The sequence below is a fragment of the Rhinolophus sinicus genome, chromosome 8 (assembly GCF_057876585.1).
Source record: "Rhinolophus sinicus isolate RSI-liver-muscle chromosome 8, RSI-T2T, whole genome shotgun sequence".
NCBI classification, from domain to species: domain Eukaryota; kingdom Metazoa; phylum Chordata; class Mammalia; order Chiroptera; family Rhinolophidae; genus Rhinolophus; species Rhinolophus sinicus.
The window spans coordinates 10,355,255-10,374,615 of NC_142508.1; the positions used below are offsets into that span (position 1 = coordinate 10,355,255).

Here is a 19,361-nt window from a genome sequence, read left to right on the forward strand (position 1 = left end):
CAGGATAGGTTTCTGTTGTGACAAAATACTGTCAGTCTCTATATGCTCATGGACCTGAAACATTTAGACCTTCACCTGAGCAACAGTTAGTTTGTGGAGGAGCTTAACCTCTCTCACTGCAACTCCGTTATGGCTCCGTCATTTGGAGAGATTGAGGAGCATTCTTGTAAGAAAAATGGAGAACTACAGAGTCCAGCTTGGACATCAAGCCATAGAGGATGAGATGGGAATTGCGACAGTGGCACGAAATCTCCTATTTTGACACTTGGACCTCTGGTGTAATTTGATTTAACAAGTGTAATTTAGCTTGGGACTTTTAGAAAGTTTTTTCCTCTTTGCCTCCCTCCCCTCCCACCAAACCTTGATGCTTCTGTTTACTATGCATTTACTGTGCATATTAGGTTTAGTGGTTCTGTTTGCTTGGGCCATGGCAGACCCTGTGACTTGGGAGAGGTTTTGAATCCGTGTGGGATCCACTCCTGGCTCCAACTTAAATCTGTATAACACATGCAAATTTTGCAATAATCAGTTTAACCGTACCTTCCACCACCCCCAACGAACAAAGCCAAACTCAATAGAAAATTTCACTACAGGCCGAAGCAATTCACATCCTTGTTAGAGAATATAAAACTTCAGACGAAACAAAGACTCGAGGCAGTAGTCTCCCGCAGACTCTGCCCAGCCAACCACCCTCCTCTTACTTTAATATCTTCTTTCTGTATTTCTTTGTGCCTCGTGAATCCTTTCACAACCCTTGAGCGAGCAGCCACAACAATAGAGATGATAAAAGTAACAAAGTGAACAAGGCCTGGAGCCCACCTTTCGGAACCGTTTCTGAACAGTTCCCAGGGTAGTTCATTCAGCGTGCTCTTCGTCCACAATTGCATTGGGGGCGCTGGGACCACTGCCTGGACAGAGGCGGGGTTAGCAAACAGAATGGGACTTCCTCTTGGCTAAGACCTTCTCCCTCCTGGGCCCTGGAATTCATTCTCTCCCATCTTCTCCGAAGTGTGGTGGTGGTGGTGGTGTTCTCCTCCTCCTCCGCTTCCTCTTCTTCTTCCTCTTCCTCCTTTTCTTTTCCCCCCGAAGTGTATTTAATTTCCAAACACAGGGAGGTTTTCTAGTTTTTGTGGTTGTTATTGATCTATCTTAATTACATTGTGATCTGAGAACACTTTTTGATGATTTCTGTTTTTTGATATTTATTAAGAGCCATCATATGGCCAATTTTTGTAAATGTTTGGTGGTGCGTAAAAAGAGTGTATCATATACTTGTGGGGTTCAATATTCTCCGTTAAATCCCATAAATCAAGAGTGCTAATTGTGTGATTCAGATCTGTATTTTCCTGTGTTTTTTCTTTGTTTGTTTGTTTGTTTTTAATTTGGTCTACGTATTCTATTGAATACTGAGACAGATGATTGTGGATTTTTTCACTTTTCCTTGTAGTTTTGTGTAGTTTGCATTCGATATTTGAGGCTGTAATTAGGCTTCATCCAAAGACAGAATCATGACACCTTCTTGGTGAATTGAACCTTCTTTAGAAAATCATTTTGTAATATCCTTCTATGATAATGATTTATAATAAGATTATAAACACATATTTGGTCTTTGATGATTAGATAGTTGGAATTTTCAGTCCCATCCCCTGAACGACTGGCCAGGGAGGGGAGAGGGACCGAATGGAGGCTGGATCAATCCCCAATGGCCAATGATTTAATCATTCATGGCTGTGTGATGAAGCCTCCATAAAAACCCAAAAGGAAGGGGTCAGAGAGCTATTGGGTTGGTGAACACGTGGAAATGTTGGGAAAGTGCCGCTTTGAGAAGGCGTGGAAATTCTGTGCCCCTTCCCCCTACCTTACCCTATGAATCTCTTTCCATCTGGCTGTTCCTTTTATAATAATATGGTGACCTAGGGAGTAAACTGGTTTCCTGAGTTCTGTGAGCCATTCTAGAAAATTAATAAAACCCAAGGAGGGGGTCATGAGAATGTTTGATTTATAGCTGGTCAGTCAGAAACACAGATAACAACCTGGACTTGCGATTGGCACCCTGAGTTGGGGGGCATTGTTGGAACTTGCAACTTATAGACGATTGGTCAGAAGCACAGGTTCTGACTTGGGACTGGCCTCTGAAGTGGAGGGCAGCCTTGTGGGACGGAGCCCTTTACCTGTGCAATCTGATTCTGTCTCTGGGTAGAAAGCAGCAGAAGTTTGTTGCATTCTCTAACACACTCCTAGCATCTGAGAATTGTTTGTTGGTGTGAGGAAGCCTCCCCCCCAGACACACACGTTAGAATTGGGTCCAGGAATCCTTTTCACCCTCTTTATGTCTATTAATGCTTTTTGCCATTAAGTTTACTTTGCTTGATACTACTATAGCTACTGTGTTTCTCTGAAAATAAGACCTAACCGGAAAATAAGCCCTAGCGTGATTTTTTCAGGATGACATCCCCTGAACATAAGCCCTATGTGTCTTTTGGAGCAAAAATTAATATAAGACCCAGCCTTATTTTTGGGGAAACACGGTATACTACTTTTCTTTTGCTTAGTTTTGCATGCTCTATCTTTTCTCATCATTTCTTTCAAATTTTCTAAATCCTTATTATATTTTAGGTGTGTATCTTATAAAAACAGAGTGTAGGATTTTTTTTTTAAACCAGTCTGACAATCTGTCTTTAATTTGGCCACTGATTCTGTTTATGTGGAATGTATTTACTGATAGGTTTATGTCTGAATCTGCATCATACTGAGTTCTCACTGGTCTTCCCATCTGTTTTATGTCCTTTTTTTTCTCTTACTACTTTTGAATTGAGTTTTTTATTCTATTTGGATTGAGTTTTTTATTCTGTTTTTTAGAGATTATGGCATAAATTCTTGTCTTATCAAAGTCTAATATTAATTGATACTTTTACTGTCATCACAAATAATGGGAAGACTTTGGAACTTTAACTCTACTTTTCCACTCCTGATTTTTATACGATTATAGTCATGTATTTTAACTATATGCATTCTTTTTAACTCAGTAAGTCATTATTTTATACAGTGAATGTTTATCTAAATTTATCCACATGTGTACCAATTTATTGTTCTTGATTTTTGTCTGCAAGTCTGTTTTTCTATCTGCAATCATTTCCTTCTTCTTCTTCTTTTTTTTTTTTTTAGTAAACTTTGAGTGAGTGATTACAGCTCTCAGTTTTCGTCTGGATATAGTTTTAGTTTTCCTTCATTCTTGAAAGATATTTTCATTGGATATGGAATTCTAGGTTGGCAGACAGTTTTTTTCAGTGCTAAAGATACTCTATTTCTTTTGACTTCCATTGTTTTCTGTTAAGAACCTCCATTTAATTTGTGCTCCCTTGTAGGTAATTTGTGTCTTTTTTCTTTTTTTCTTTGGTTGTTTCTAAGAATTTTGCTTGTCTTTTAGTTTTCAGCAGTTTTATTCTGATGTGCTCAAGTATGGCTTTTTTTTTTTTTTTTTTTTTGTCTTGCTTGGGGTTTGCAGGTAATTGAATATGGAGTTTGATGTCTTTCATCAGTTTTGAAAAGTTCTCAGCCATCAAATAATACTTCTGTTCCTTTCTTTTCTCTCCTTCTGGGAGTCCAGTTATACATAGGTTACACTTTTCCACTGTATCCTCTAATGCTCTATCCTCTTCTTTATTCTCTATCCTTTTGTTTTCATGTGTCTTATTCTGGATATTTTCTCCTGCCCTATCTTTTATTAAATCTTTTGTCATCTGTACCTAATAAAAAAAAAAAAAAGATTAAAGAAGACAATTTAGGTGATACCAACAAACTTTAACACTTTATGAAGTACACAGTCTCTTTTTGGAGAACCGCAAAAAAGAATAGCAAGAAGCTTTTATAAGATAAAGAACAAGGAAGAGACAAATACAAAATATGTGATTGGCTGGGGCCACATAGTCAGCCTTATTTGGGGTGGGAAGGCCCAGAGTTGACTTAGCATTTGGGGATTGTCTGACTAAATATACTACGTTTCTGGTCTAGCAGAGCATTTACAGGGGCAAGAATGTTATCTAAATTTCAGTTTGCTAACATGGCACCCCAGGCGGGAGTGGCTCCATCTTGGACCTAGAAATTTATTTCAACAATAACTACCCATTGGGTTCTTAATTTCAGTGGTTCAGTTTTAGTTCCAGAATTTCTATTTCATTTTATTTTTTGTTATTCAACCTTGTTTTTCATCTTCATCAACAAAGGGAACATAATTATTTTAAATCTGTGTCTGATGACTTCAATATTTGCGCACCCCATTGGTCTGTTTCTATTGTCTATTATTTCTGCCGGTTTTTATTCATGTCATTGTGTTTTCTTGTGTACCTGGTTATTTGTGTGTGTGTGTGTGTGTGTGTGTGTGTGCAAAATTCTAATTATACACAATTGTTTGTAGAAATAATTTGAAACCTGAGATGAAACTATCTTCCTCTCTAGACATGAGGTTTTGTTTTTGTTTTTGTTTTTTTCTTTTTTGGCTATTTTAATCAGGTGCTTGGGAGCAACAACAATCTGCCATTGTGTCAGTCCAGCCTCAGTAATTGAGATAATTTATAGCTAAATTGTAGACTTTGTAAGGGACAGTTTATTTTGGTTACCTTCCCTTCTGTGGTGTAGCTCTTTAGAATCTTTTCCCCCCAAGGAAATAATCAGAGATTAGATGAGCACAAAAATGTATATTCAAGATTCTCCATCCCAACGCTATAACATTTGTAAAAATGAAAGCTTAGAAGCAATTTATAATGGAGTAAAAGATCACAATTAAAATGTAGAGTAACATTTAATTATTAAGAAAAATACTTGCTATGTAATACAAACAAAAGAAGCAGGATATAAGACTATACAGTATCATTGCAGTTTTGTAATACATATACAATGAAAAAAGTTTGGGAAGCATCCCAGCTGGATATTAGTAGTGGTCATATGTGGAATACACAATTTGGGATGATTTTAATTTTCTTCTTTACACTTTGTTATGGCTTTCTAATTCTCTACAATGAATGTGTATTCTTCTTAAAATCAGGAATAAAATCAAGTTAATACATTTTTTAAAAGAATATTTCACAGGAAAGCAATACAATCACAATGGAGCAGGTAGACTACATTTTACAGTATCTGTCTTATTTCCCCGGGGAAAAATTTCAATGTCAAGGAATCCTTTCCATTAAAAATCTTAATTATTATAAGTTTAAGTTGTATATGGCGTAGAAAACTGCTCATTGACAGCCTCTGTTCTGTTCTTGGGGTGCCCAATGTGTACAAAAAAAGTACAGACACAAGCAAGAATGTTCAGGACATAAGATTAGAAGTAAGACACAGAAAAAAACACAGAATCTCCATGTTGGAGAGTGACCTAGAGGCCATGTGGCCCAATCCTTGACCTAGTAAGATGCTCTCCTACACAGAAAGTAGTATGTTAAAGAGTTTGGTATAGCTGCATTTGACCTCTACTGCCTCTCAAGGTTGTTACTTGGACTTCTGCTAAAACGCCTCAAATGACAGGTGCCTTACTAATTTTTAAGGCATCCAGTTCCACTGTGTGATAACTCTGTTAGAAAAATTAGTGACTTACTAGCATCAAACCAGGTAAGGACATTTTAAGGTGAAGTTAATTAATAAACAATTGGAGGGGAGGGTCTGTTCAGCTCAATGACTCTATGATTGGCAATTTCTGGCTCCCTTCAATTTCCAGTCTTACCGTTTGTGCAAAGTATTTCTGTTGACACAACAGTGCTTGTGGTCAGATTTATTTTTTGTTTAATAAACAGGGATGTGTGTTCTCAAAAAAGTAATTTTAAGCTAAGGTTTTTGGGAAATAAACTTCATGTTTGTGATAAACACTCAGCTGATTTTTTTTCCTCTAATTTTCATGAAACTAAAAAGGAACAGATAGCCGAGTTAGAGATTGCTGGCCCTCTCTTCCCAACATCCAACTTCTCTTCTACTGTGTCTTTCTGGCCTCTTCTATGAATTTCCTTTACTGTCTAGCCCTCTTGTGTCTTGTCCTGGCTGACCATACTCCCTTGGAGGTCAACACAACCACCCTGAGTCAGGAGTCCTGGGTTCTAGTTTTCATGTTGTCACTTCCTGTGTGACCTTGGGGGCAGTCACGTGACATTGGTGATGATGCTAAGATGATATGGTGGGGGCTCTGTGGGAGGGGGACACAAGGGGAAAAATATCCAAGGAGATGCTGCCTTCAATTCTTTGTGGGAAGACCTTTGTCTGGGCTCCTTGGGACACCCTGGAAGGGATAAATTTTCCCCCGGAAAGGGTTTTGCTATGTGTGGTGTTTACAGAAAGATACGTTAAGTCTTGTAAGACACAAATGGAAAAAAGCTGCAGTGATGAAGTGAAAAGACCCTGACAGCCAGGAGCTCTGTGTTCTGTTTCCAGCTCTGCCACTAGTTGACTGTGTGACCGAAGGCAAATCTCTGCACCTTCCTGAGGTTGCTTCCTCATTTCTAAAGTAAAGGGATTGGATTCGAGGTACTTGAAGTTTTCTTCCAGTGGCACAATTCTATGCCTGTGTGCTCATTACAGTATATTAAGTGGAGAAAGAAGAGAAACAAGCTTGTATAGTGTTTCGTTTTGTTTTGTTTTAAAAGGAAAGGTAGAGGTTATGCTGAAAAGAAACTCCCTAATAGAGTATTATTACAGAAAAGACAAATAACTGGGAGATGCCCCCAAGTGAAAAACCATGACAAACTTTGAAGCATTCTGTTCTCGTATTGAAAGTTTGTTTTCCTAAATCTCACTTCCCGTCAGTCAGGAATGAAAGGGATGTAACATAGCTCTGCTCTGGAGAGTAGAGACACAGACAAGACCAAGATGTGTGGAGGTGGAGACGAGGGAAGCTGGAGGGTTCCATATTGGAGGGTCTTCTCCTAAGGAGTGAGGTGGCCATGTGCTGAGGGAGGTGAGATGGCGGGTAGAAGAGAGCGTAGCTGTCAGTGAGAGCCACTTGCTGTCAGTGAGAGCCACTTGCTCTCAGGACATGATCTAGAGGGCAGAAAGCTGTAGAGCAACAGTGAGTGCCACCGTGACGTAGGATGGCACCAGTGCTCACTGAGATCCATCACTGGAGAAGGCCCGTGGCCTGGAGAGAGGGGGGCGTACATGGTAAGGGATGATCCTGCTTCTAGCGTGTATAGTATTGACCTCAGTGCGCCGCTAACGTGAATTTTTGGATGTCACTGTTGATGAATTGCATCGAATTATGTGTGTGTGTGAAGTTGAATGCCATTCCCTCTCTTTTTAGCAACTGCACGTCATTTTCTTTCTGTGTTCTAGCACTTTGTCTGTGGGTAGACATCGCAAAGGATTGTGGGTGGTGGGCTCAGTGCCTCTCCAATGGTGGAGAGTTGCTAGGTAAGTGGACGGTGAAATCAACTGTTTGAATGAAGGAGATCTGGCTGGAATTCAGTTCAGAAAAATTAGGCACTGTTTTTTAGAATATCAGGTTGTTTCTTTTGCAGCTAGATTATTATTTTTGGATTAAATTCCTTGCAGGTATTTCAGCTTGCTCTCCACTTACCCTCTTTCATTTTTTAAATGATGATGAGCTCCTGTAAATTGATCTTGCACAGCTGAACATGTGGTACACGGTATTGTCCTAATCCAGAGTACAGGGATGTGAGAACAAAGGAGGCCCTTTGTTTAAAGGAATGTCCAGTAGGGGTGTGAGTGGAGTGCTTACCTGTTCCATCTGCAAGAGCCATTTTAGAGAAAGTCCTCGGGACATAAAAGTGCCTCCCCGGAGACCTGCATGGATCTGTGTAGTGGCTGCCACTGGCACTGTGCCCCAGACTTGGTGAACCACTGATGAGAACAGTGGTATTAAACTCTAAATGTCATAGACAGTGTTCTTTTGGATGATAGAGGGGATTGATTCTCCTTTAAGCAGGTAGTTTCTCTCAAGACCTAATGCCAAATTTAAGTATTCTTTTCCTTCAAAGTATTGAGTGGCAGATTTTGAGAGTATATAAAAATATATATATGTTTAATGATTACTAGGAGAATAACTTGCTTTTAAAAATGTCCGTGACATAAATACTTAAAGAAGCGTGAGTATACTATCTGGCTTTGGGTAAATCGGTGCTATAAAATGTTGCATACAAAATACTGAACTCGGTCAGGAAACGTCCGGAGAAGTTTAAAAGGTATCTTTATATGGTTCAAAGTGATTGTCTCGAATGCACATCACGGGTAAGGAAAAGTAGAAGTTGCCATTTTCTAGATGGGCTGTCCATCTAGAGCTCATAGAATTCTCTTGGATTATCAACTGTCTCTCCTTTGAAAAAAAAAAATAAAACCCTCCCATGATGCTTTGTTTTATCTTTAGCTGCTGCCCTGCTCCCTCCTTCCCTATCTTCTCTTCACCAGCCACTAACTCCCCAATTCCACAGTCTTTACTTTGGATTCTGTCCCTTTCATTCCACTGATGTAGGTCCATCGAAGTCACCAATAACTTCCAGATGCTTCTCAGTCTTTTTCTTGCACGACCACTTCCCATAATAAGTAGTTTATTCTTGAGACACTGTCTTTTCTTGAATTCTCAATCTTCCGAGTATTCTCCACTCTCCCTGTTTCTTGTCCACCGCCTCTGTCCTGCCTTGAAACCTTTGAGTTCTCCCATGCTCCGGCCTGACTTCATTGCTTCCCCTCGTTGTGGGCTGACCTCTGAATGTGACCTGATTTGGAACTAGAGTTTTTTACAAAGGTAATTAGTTAAGATGAGGTCACACTCATACTGGAGTAGGCTGGGTCCCTAACCCCCTATGAGTGGTGGATTCAAAAGGGAGATTTGGACACAGACACACACATGTGAAGATGAAGGCACATCTAGGGTGATGCTTCTACAAACCAAGGAACTCCAAAGATGGCCAGCAAACCCCCAGACGCTCGGGAAAAGACATGGAACCGATTCTCTTAGTCCTTAGAAGGAACCAACCCTATTGACACTTTAATCTTAGACTTCTCACCTCCAGATGATAAATTCTGTTGTTTAGACGACGCTGTTTGTGGCACCCTAACAAACTAGTACACTACTTTGTTCTCTCCCCAGGCCAATGTTTTGGTCTAGGGGCTCCTTTATACTCTTAAAAATTATTGAGAACCCCCAAGAGCTTTCGTTTATGTGGGGTCTGTCTACCAATATTTACCATACTAGAAATTAAAACTGAGAAATATTAAAAATGTAGATATTGACTAATTTAAAAGAACCCTAAGCCTGTTGTGTATTGATATAAATACATGTTTTTATGAAAGTAACTATTTTCCAAAACAGGCAATTCAGTGAGAAGAGTGGCATTGTTTTATTTCACAAAGTCTCTTTAATGTCTGACTTAGCAGAATTCCTGCTGATTGTCTTTTGCATATCTATTTTTACACTCCACCTATTGTGTTATTTTTGTTGATGTATAAGAAGAAAATCTGGCCTCACATAGGTATGTAGTTTTAAAAAAGGGAAAAATATTTTACTAGCCTTTTCAGGTAGTTGTGGCTATTTTTCTTTGCTACACCAGAACTTAACAAGTAGTAATTTTTAAAAGTATAGCTGCAATGTGGAATCTGAAATCAAATCAGTGACCTTTTCATTTAAATCATTTACTTTTGGTGGATTATTTGCCCATACATGACTTTATAACATCATGCATAGGTCATTTGGAAAATATTGGTTCATTGAGTTATGCAGACCTTCCAAATGTTTCCACATTTCATTATACAACACTTTTTTTTTTTAATTGCTTTATAAATATCCCCCCAGAAATATCCTCATCTGAAAAGTTTTTGGTATCAAGTTCATGGGGGCAGAAAAAAGTTTTCAAAAATTTTAATTGTCGCTTGAAAGCTAGAATTTTATCATTGGCAACAGACCGTCGGTTGTTTTCCTTTGAAGTGACAGAATCATTTGGATCATTTTTTTGAGGCAATGCCTGTCAAGTAAGTGGCCAAAGTCTGCATAATATAGTTTGTCATCTGTTCTTTCAAGGAAAAATGGTGTCTGGGAAAATAGCAACTAATTCAGGTTGCAACTCAAACAATTGCTTTTTATGTGTACTTTCCATTTTGTCACACAGGATATTAACGATAAAAACCACTTCATCTTTGGTCTGGACCACTGTCCTAGTTTCATCGCTGGTCTGCCTGCTGTTGCTCTTGCCATCCATCCCCCCCACCCCCCACCCCTGCTCTCCCAATCCACTCTGTAATTAGAAATAAGTTCTCCAAGTTGTATCATTTACCCCCCACCCCACAGGCTTCACACCTATCAAGGGCTTCTTGTTGCTCCTAGGATAGACACCATCTTGAATCTGGTCTATAAGATCCTGAATTTCCTCGTCCTGCCCACTTCCCTAGCCCAATCCCACAGCCTTCCCTCATTCTCTGTGCCCAGGAAAGCCTTCCCGGAGCCCAGGCTGGGAGGGGATTTGCAGTCCAGAGAGCTGTCTTCCTTCCTTCATCACGCCCATTCCAGTTATTTCCCATTTGCCCCTATGGTTATTTACTAATTTATTTACTAAGACTACGTGCCTCAGCTCTGGGACCACACTCCTTGGGTTCAAGTCTCCACTTTCCACTTACTAGCCGAGCTACCTGAACAGGTCACCTTTCTCTGCCTCAGTTTCCTAATCTGTCACACCCACGCACACCCACATCACCATCCCTAATCCCTGGCAACCACTAAGCTGTTCTCCATCTCTATAATGCTTGTTATTTAGAGAATGTTATATAAATGAAATCATACGGTATGTGACCTTTTCAGATTGGCTTTCCCCCCCCCACTCAGCATAATGACCTTGCGATCCATCCAAGTTGCTGTGTTTATCAATGATTTATTATTGCTTTTATGCTGGGTAGTATTCTAAGGAATGGATGTACCATAAGTAGGAAATTTTGGTGGTTTCCAGCTTTGGGTTATTATAAATAAAACTGCTATAATTGATATACAGATTTTTTTGGGTGAACATGTTTCCGTTTCTCCGGGGTAAATGGCCATGAGCGTGATTGCCAGGTCATAAAGAAAATGAGCATTTAGCTTTTTCCCACCAGCAATGCATGAGAGACCCATTTTTCCACATTTTTGCCAGCATTTGGAATTGTCACTATTTATTGTTTTAGCCGTTTTAATGGATATATACTAATATTTCATCGTGGTTTTAATTTGTATTTACCTAATGGCTAGTGATGTTGAATATCTTTTCATGTGCTTATTTGCCATCTGTATATCCTCTTTGATGAAATGTCTCTTCATATCTTTGGCACTTTTTCTAATTGGATTGTTTTGAGAATTCTATAAATTCTAGGTATCAGTCCTTTCTCAGATATATAGCTTGCAAGTTTCCTTCCAGCCTTTAGCTTGTGTTTTCATCCTTTTATTAGGGTCTTTTTGCACAGCAAAATTTTTTTATCAGTTTTTTTTCTTTAATGGATTGCTTTTGGTGTCCTAAGAACTCTTCACCAGGCCATCAGTTCTGAAAATGTTTTACTGTGTTTCTTCTAAGATCTATAGTTTCACATGTTCAATGTATCTCTGGTCTGTTCTGAGTTAACTTTTGTATAAGGTGTGAGGTTTAGGTTTTAGTTCCATTTTTGACCTATGGATAATATCTAATTGCTTCAGCATCATTTGTTGAAAAGACTGTGGTTCCTCCCCTGAACTACTTTCTCAGCTTTATCAAAAATCAGTTGACGGGACTGGTGTGGGGCTATTTCTGGCTTCTGTATTTTCTTACATTCACCTATGTGTCTATCTTTCCACCAGTGCCACAGTCTTGATTACTGTACAGTACAGTAAGCCTTAAAATTGTGTAGAGTGGTTTCTCCCATTTTGTTCTTCTGTGCCCTAGACCTCTGCTGATTCTACTCACGGACCCTGGCTGGGAGGAGCAGAAGTGCCTGGCTGCTCCTCCCCACATGACCTCTGCACCCCAATTAAGGGGTAACCTCATTACCAATGGGCAGTGGTGCAAGTTCTGATTAGGTCTCTTCAGACACCACCGAAACACAGGTTAACGAGGGGTGCCTTGTTGGGTGGGAGTTCAGGCCCTCTGATGTCACACGGGGAGGTGTCGCTTTGGTAGAGCTCTGTAAGAGTAGAAATCTAGGCTTTCCTCTGGGGCTTTGCTGCCGTGGGTAGTATGGGGCCATTGTTTTTTTATGATGTCTGGCTGTATCAGGGTGACCATTAATTGAACCACTTCTATTCTTGCTAGGTTGCCCCTTTCCTCACCCTTTGGTTAGAGAGAGCAGGCTTTCTTTGGAATGTTTTTTTGTCTGCATATTTTGCTGGTTTCTGCAGCACCAAGTCTAGAATATGTGAGGTGCAAAAACCAAAACAAACCACCAGAGGAACAGAGAACTCATCTCTGTGATGTCTCTCGACTCTGAGAACCCCACAACTTCTGTCTTCTCTCTACCTTTCAGAATCTTCTAATATTTGTTGTATATTTAATGTTTAGGGTTTTTAGGTTTACTTATTACTAAGGAAAAATATTTCTACTCCATCTTTCCAAAAGCAGAAGTCAAAGTAATTTTTCGAAAAATGTGAATCAAGTAATCAAGCCACTCCCATGCTTCAAATTTTCCACGGACTTCCCTATGCAATTAGAATAAAATCCAAATTTCCTACTGGCTCATCAGACCTCACGTGGCTTGGCCCTGCCTCTTCTGACACACCTCATACTACCTGTCCCACCCTCACATGCCTCAGCCACACTGGCGTCCTCTCTGCTTCTCAAACATGTTAGCTTTCAGACCCTGAGACAATATTATGCAGTAATTGTAAATAAGGACTCTGGTGTCAGATGACCTTCTGTGAGTGACCAAGTGACCTTGGGCAAGTCACTGAGCCTTTTTGTGCCTGTTTCCTCATGTGTCGTATGAGAATAAGAATCCACCAACCTCATACGGTTGTTAAGCTTAAATGGGTTAAAACATGTAAAGTCCTTAAATGTATTCTGAAGTTGTGACAATGTCCAGTACATGACAAATAATAGATATATTTGCTGTAGCAAGGATGTAACCCCTGCTCTTGCGTTGCTGTTCCAGCTGCCTGGAATACCCTTCCCCCAGGTTCTTTTTGCAAGATGGACTCATTTGCATCCTCCAAGCCTCAGTTACAATGCTACCTCCTGAGAGACGCCTGTCCTGACCGTTCATCTAAAGTAGCCTCTCAGCATTTCTCTAACGCTGGTCTTTCTACGATTGCACTTTTCATAATCTGCGATATCTTGCTCACTTATTCCTTGTTTACTGCTGTTTCCTTCCATATGAACATAAGCTTCATGAGAGGAAGGCCTTGTCTCTTACTTACTGCCCTGTCCTCAGAGCCCAGAACACAGTGGCACACAGACTATAAATATTGAACAGATGAAAGAATTCAGGTTATTTACAATTATTACACTAATTACAAACAGTGCTACAACAGATATTGTAGTTAAGTTTTGGTTTACAATGTTACTTTTTTTTTTTTTTCTTAGGGTGAACTTTCTCAAGTGGGATTATTGGGTCAAAGGACGCGCAAGTCACCTTTCAGACAGATCCCACTCACTTGTAGCCCTGCCAGAGTCAGAGTGTGCTGGCCTTTTGCACCTTCCACTTGGGGCTTTAGGAGAGTAGAAAGCAAACTTTAAAATAACCTCTCCTTTCTATACTTCCACATTCTAAATAAATATCCAAGATCCTATTAGGTTTTGCAGATAAGGACCCTGAGGCCGGGGGTTAAAGAGCGTCCCCAAGGTCACACAGGATAAATGGCAGAGCTAGGGTCCTGCGTCAGGCAGTTCGAATTTGACTCCGCTCTGCCCTTAAGATGTGCTTTTTTCTCTGTATGCTTCTCAGTGATCCTTGGGCACCGGGACATTTGACAACTACTGCTCCACTGCCGACCAGAAGACACAGCCAAGCCTAGCTGCGGTGGAGAGCAACGTGAGAGGTGGGCAGGTTAGGGGCAGGAAGAGGGAGGCACGGACTGGGGCCAGGACTCCCCCGGCCTCCAGAGCTTGTCTGACGGGGGAGGCAACACCTGCATTGGTGCTTTCTCTCCCAGATTCCAGTTCCGATTTTCCTGCTCTGCTCTGCACATCCTGAATTCCCGGTGAGTCTGAACTCTTGAGTGGCTAGGCCCTGTCGGAATGGGTGGGTATGGCCAAGCTCTGCTTCTCAAGAAACCCAAGTAGTACCTTCCCGATAGTGTCTAATTACAGGCCACCCACTCCCTCAGATGTCCTGGCCTCCACTGTCCCAGGTTCAAAGTCCTGCATCTTCTTAGCTGATGGTTCCCCATCGGCCTCCCTCCTGCTCTTCTCTGCTGCCTCCCAGGCTTACATTAGATTTTTCACCCTGTGTTCTCAGAAGCAATGGTTCTAATGTAATCATGCACAAGAATCTCCCGAGGGACTTATTAAAAAGGCAGATGTCAGACAACCTGGGAAATTGGAGCACTGACAGAATGACTGTGGCATTTGAGGCCTGACCGTGGTATCGTATAGTATATAGTTGAGCCTTGAACAACATGGGTTTGAACTATGCAGTCCACTCATACACAGATTTTTTCAATAAGTATGTACGTACTGTAAATGTAGTTTCTCTTCCCTATGATTTTCTTAATATTTTCTTTTCTCTGTCTTACTTTATTGTAAGACTATAGCATATCGTATATAAACATACAAAATGTGTTAATGGACTGTGTGTTGTTGGTAAGGCTTCCAGTCAACAGTAGGCTGGTAGTAGTTACGTTTTGGGGGAGTCATAAGTTACATGCAGATTTTCAACTGTGGGTGGGGTGGGGAGAAGGGGAGAAGGGTGAGCACCCCTAACCCCCATGTTGTTCAAGGGTCAACTGTGTGTGTGTGTGTGTGTGTGTGTGTGTGTGTGTGTGTGTAAGAATCCTTTTAGAGGTAAATACTGAAATATTTTGCAAGATATAATATGATATATAGAATTTGCTTCAAAATAATCTAGGGCAGGTAGAAGTGTATAGGTCATACAAAATTCAATTGTTGATGCTAAGTGGTCTGTACATGGGGGTTCATTATACTGTTCCCTGTACTTTTGCAGAGGCTTTAATTTTTCCATAATAAAAAGTAAAAAAAAACCACAACCAAAAATACCAACTGAAAAACAGAAAACACCCCTTATTCTGGGGTATGTTTTTTTTTTTTTACAGGCACCCCCGGTGGGCACATGGGGGGGACCTAGCCCCCCAACTGCTCTGCAAAGCTGGTTAATGTGAACTCAGGTGGCTTCTGTAGAGTAATCCCTGGGCCAAGAGCAACACATCTAATTGGCTCGCTCTGTGCTCTTGACCTGTCCACCAAGTCAATGGGAAAGACAGTAAGATTAGGGTAAACCTCACATCTGGCCCTGTCTCTTTTTACCTGGGTCACACAGAAGCTGAGTTTTAGCCATTGGGTATTTATAAAGGTCTGTCTGTTTATTCTCCTTTGAAAGGAAAGTGTTGTTGAAAATGATTGTTGTTAGGATGGTGTGTGTGATTTTTTTTTCTTTTTCTTTTCCTGAACTATTTTTCAATGTTACTTCATTTTTACCATGAAAAGAAAGAGTGTGTTGGTGTTGGAAGGCTGTCTCAGGGCACCTCTTCCTGAACCCTCTGCTCCCTGGGAGGTAAGTTACTTTCCTTAGGGAAGACCGTCATTGCTTCTGGGTGGGGCCCCAATGTCTCGGCCCAGGGCACAGGTGAGGTGGAGGGAGGAAGAGAGGGAGGAGGGGATTTGAGCAGGCTGGCGGGCAGGTTTGTCCTTACCCAGACTGGTGTTGATACAACAAGAGCTGCCTCAGGGCTCTGCAGGCTCCAGAGAAGAAGCTGCCAGGAAAGGGCTCTGGGGTCAGGGCTCGGCACTGCAGGGAGGACGCCTGCCGAATCCTCAGTCAGGCTGGTCCCACCTGGGCTGCCACTTGGGTCCGGTGACTGCAGCCCAAGGGTCGGGTGAAGGAAGCCACTGGAGAGCCACAGCTCCCGGCCAGCTCCAGGCCCCAGTCCAGGACCTGCTCGGAAGAAGCTGGGGTAGGAAGGTGTGCTTTATGGTCTGTGCCAAGCTAATGTCTTCTGTCTCCTTCTATGAAAACATTACCTTATTTATCAGAAAGGGCAGTATGGAATGTTGATTCATTTCGGTATCAAAGGCAAAAATAGGGGCCCAGACTATACATTCTGGAAAGAGAAAAGATGGTTAGCTTCTAGTCAGTAAATCAGGAATCATTTTTTGAGCACTTGCTTTGTGGTTGAGCTAGACTGGGGATAGAGCGAAAAACATACAAAGTTCTAACCTCATGGGTTTTTCTGGCTAGTGGGCGATGCAGACATTAAACAAGTAATTGCAGATAATTTATATTCTGGGAGCAGATAGGAGGGGGCTTAGTTCGCTGGGGTGTTGGCTGTGGTCAGGAAAGGCTTATGGAGGAAGAGGTTCCTTATACGGAGACCTGAGAAATGACAGGATTACGTAGAGTACAGGGGATGGTGGGGTGAACAAGGTGTTAAGGTTCTAAATCTAGGGGAAAGTGTGGACAGAGGTTCTGAGGCAGATAGGGTCTCTAGGAGAAATTCTGTGTGTCTGCAGAGTAGTGTGAGGAGAGATGGAGCTGGAGGGAACACAGACCAGATTAAGCAGCCTTTTGTTGGCAAAGTCGAGGGATTTAGACTTTTTCCTGTGGGAAAATGAAACAATGGAAGGAGTAGGACAGGAGGGATAAACCCAGTGTCTGCAAATAGTAGATACTCTATACATTATAAAATGACTCAAGGAAAATGTGCCCACTGTAGAAGTGAGCTAGTTCTTCCAGAAGGTTGGACTTTGGAGAAAACAATTTGGGTTGGCAGCATTTGGATAGTCAAGGAGGGTCTTTGATGGAAATAGATTCTAGATGAATATTCTTTTTCCATATAGAGGATATACAGATTTATTTCATTCCTACTGACTGCACAGTGTTCTGTTGTATCAGATTAATCATTCCCCTGTTGATGGATATCTAGGTTAAGTCCATTTATTTTAATTATTATATACAAGGTTATCTGAAACATCCTTGTGGAAATCTTGAGTCTCGAGTATGAATAATATAAAATTTGATAGATACTGACAAATTGTTGTGTGAAAAAGCTGTACCAATTTACACTTCAACTCCTAAGTGTATGAAAATGCCTGTTCCCTCATACCCTCCATAATGTGAGTCTTTAGTCATATTTTTTAATCTTTTGCCAATCTGATAGGTGGTGAAAACTGCTGTCTTATTTTTGTTTATGTTTTTAAAATCCGGAGTGATTCCTGTTGGATTGTTTTTTTCCTACTGGGTTTTAATTTAGCTCAACAAAAAGAATAATTTTCATCCTAAGGTTTTCTCACATTTACTACCTCAAATATCTTTGTCTTCTGCAGACTAAAGCTGGGTCAAGATGGCGTCTGTGTTTCGCAGTGAGGAGATGTGTTTGTCACAGCTATTTCTCCAAGTAGAGGCTGCATATTGCTGTGTCTCTGAGCTTGGGGAGCTTGGATTGGTTCAATTCAAAGATGTAAGTACTACATTCTTTGGAGGCCAGAGGAAGGCGGAGTGGGTGTTGGCAACTCTTTCACACCACTTCTTGGTTGTGAACAAAGTGCAGGAAGTAGAGCCCTGAGCTGGACTAGATGGAATTCCATGATTTCAGTCCTCTGACTAGGAGTTGTGATAGCATTGGGCAAGTGACTTGCAAACATGGTCTCCCTTCTTCCATATGTGTCTTCTCTGCAGGAATGTTTTGAAGCTCTAACACAATCACTACATGTTAGATGTGTTATATTCTATTTCTTTTGTAGCAACTTCAAAGCATTGGCTATATCCAATGTGTACATGGATTACCAAATCTTGTTCTGAGAACAGAAACCAATTCTTGACTAGTCTGTCTGAAGACAAAGTATCCTCGAGTCCACAGTCTCCCTAGAGTGACATCCTAGGACTACTGTCTTGAGTGTGATGTTGGGATATCATATCCTCATCAAGCTGTTTTGAATCCATTTTGGAAAATTGGACTCTTTACTCTTCGTTACTTCCTCACCAAGGTCGAGGTCAAAACTAAGCTCCTGCATCCTTGTTGTTTGCGTTCCTAGTTCCTAGCACAGGACCTGATGTGAGCATTTCCTCAGTAACATTTATAGGGCTGAGCTGAAGGTCACCAGCATGAGAATGCTGAATTTTTGTTGCTGACCATAATATATCACGTGGATCTGTACAGTTTTCAAGGTCCCGTCATATTTGTGCCTCCACTGAGGCCTTTAAGGCTCCTTTGGGTAGAAAATGCAGCTAAAAGTAAGGAAAGCTTAGTTATGAGAGGACTTTGTTTCTCTTAGAAGGGTAAGAAGGCCAGAGCTCAGGCATTTGGGGGATTGAGTATAAGCACATCAAGGTGTGTTTTGCCTGTAGCACACCGGTCTTGAACATGGAAAGATCTGTTTCTAAGATAATTTCAGTGACATTCTCCAGCATTAAAAATATATATACAGGGGCCGGCCCGGTGGCTCAGGCAGTTAGAGCTCCATGCTCCTAACTCCGAAGGCTGCCGGTTCGATTCCCACATGGGCCAGTGGGCTCTCAACCACAAGGTTGCCAGTTCAATTCCACGAGTCCTGCAAGGGATGGTGGGCTCCGCCCCCTGCAACTAAGGTTGAACACGGCACCTTGAGCTGAGCTGCCGCTGAGCTCCAAGATGGCTCAGTTGGTTGGAGTGTGTCCTTTCAACCATAGGGTTGCCGGTTTCGACTCCCGTGGGGGATGGTGGGCTGTGCCCCCTGTAACTGGCAACGGCAACTGGACCTGGAGCTGAGCTGCGCCCTCCACAACTAAGATTGAAACGACAACAACTTGACTTGGAAAAAAGTCCTGGAAGTACACACTGTTCCCCAATAAAGTCCTGTTCCCCTTCCCCAATAAAATCTTAAAAAAAAAAAAATTAAAAACACACACAGACACACACACACACACACACACACACACACACACACACACACACACACATATATATGTATATTCAAATAACCAGAGGGAATGTGATGGCAGCTGTTGCTACTAATGTGTGCTTTGTGGTTCTGCCCCTTCTAGTTAAATGTGAATGTGAGCAGCTTCCAAAGGAAATTCGTGAATGAAGTCAGAAGGTGTGAGTCGATGGAGAGGATCCTCCGTAAGCCAATTTTCTGTCTACTGTCTAACTGAACTGGCGGGGAGGTAAATGGTGTGTAGGTCTTGCTGAACAAACATGTCCCTCTTTGTAATACTTTGCAGGGTGATCCTGGAGACAGGGTGGGGGAGGTTAGAGATGGGATCCACATGCTGTGGCAGGTCCCTGGGGG

At 41.4% G+C, this 19,361-nt stretch overlaps 1 protein-coding gene across 12 annotated transcripts in view; it reads left to right on the forward strand.

Moving 5' to 3' along the window:
• Nucleotides 1–19,361, forward strand: part of ATP6V0A4 (ATPase H+ transporting V0 subunit a4) — a 57,317-nt gene that overhangs the window by 3,982 nt on the left and 33,974 nt on the right. The window contains exons 1-7 of one of the 12 annotated variants that reach the window (XM_088799902.1): nucleotides 7,372–7,389; nucleotides 13,864–13,957; nucleotides 14,072–14,119; nucleotides 15,582–15,648; nucleotides 15,823–16,048; nucleotides 17,418–17,551; nucleotides 19,114–19,192. In XM_088799902.1, coding sequence (XP_088656028.1) covers nucleotides 17,435–17,551; nucleotides 19,114–19,192 — 196 coding nt within the window. In that variant the 5' untranslated portion in view covers nucleotides 7,372–7,389; nucleotides 13,864–13,957; nucleotides 14,072–14,119; ... (1 more) ...; nucleotides 15,823–16,048; nucleotides 17,418–17,434. Of the gene's footprint in view, nucleotides 1–7,371; nucleotides 7,390–13,863; nucleotides 13,958–14,071; nucleotides 14,120–15,581; nucleotides 15,649–15,791; nucleotides 16,069–17,417; nucleotides 17,552–19,113; nucleotides 19,193–19,361 lie in introns of those variants that run through there. The other 11 variants (XM_088799900.1, XM_088799903.1, XM_074315313.2 and 8 more) reach the window with 11 other exon arrangements.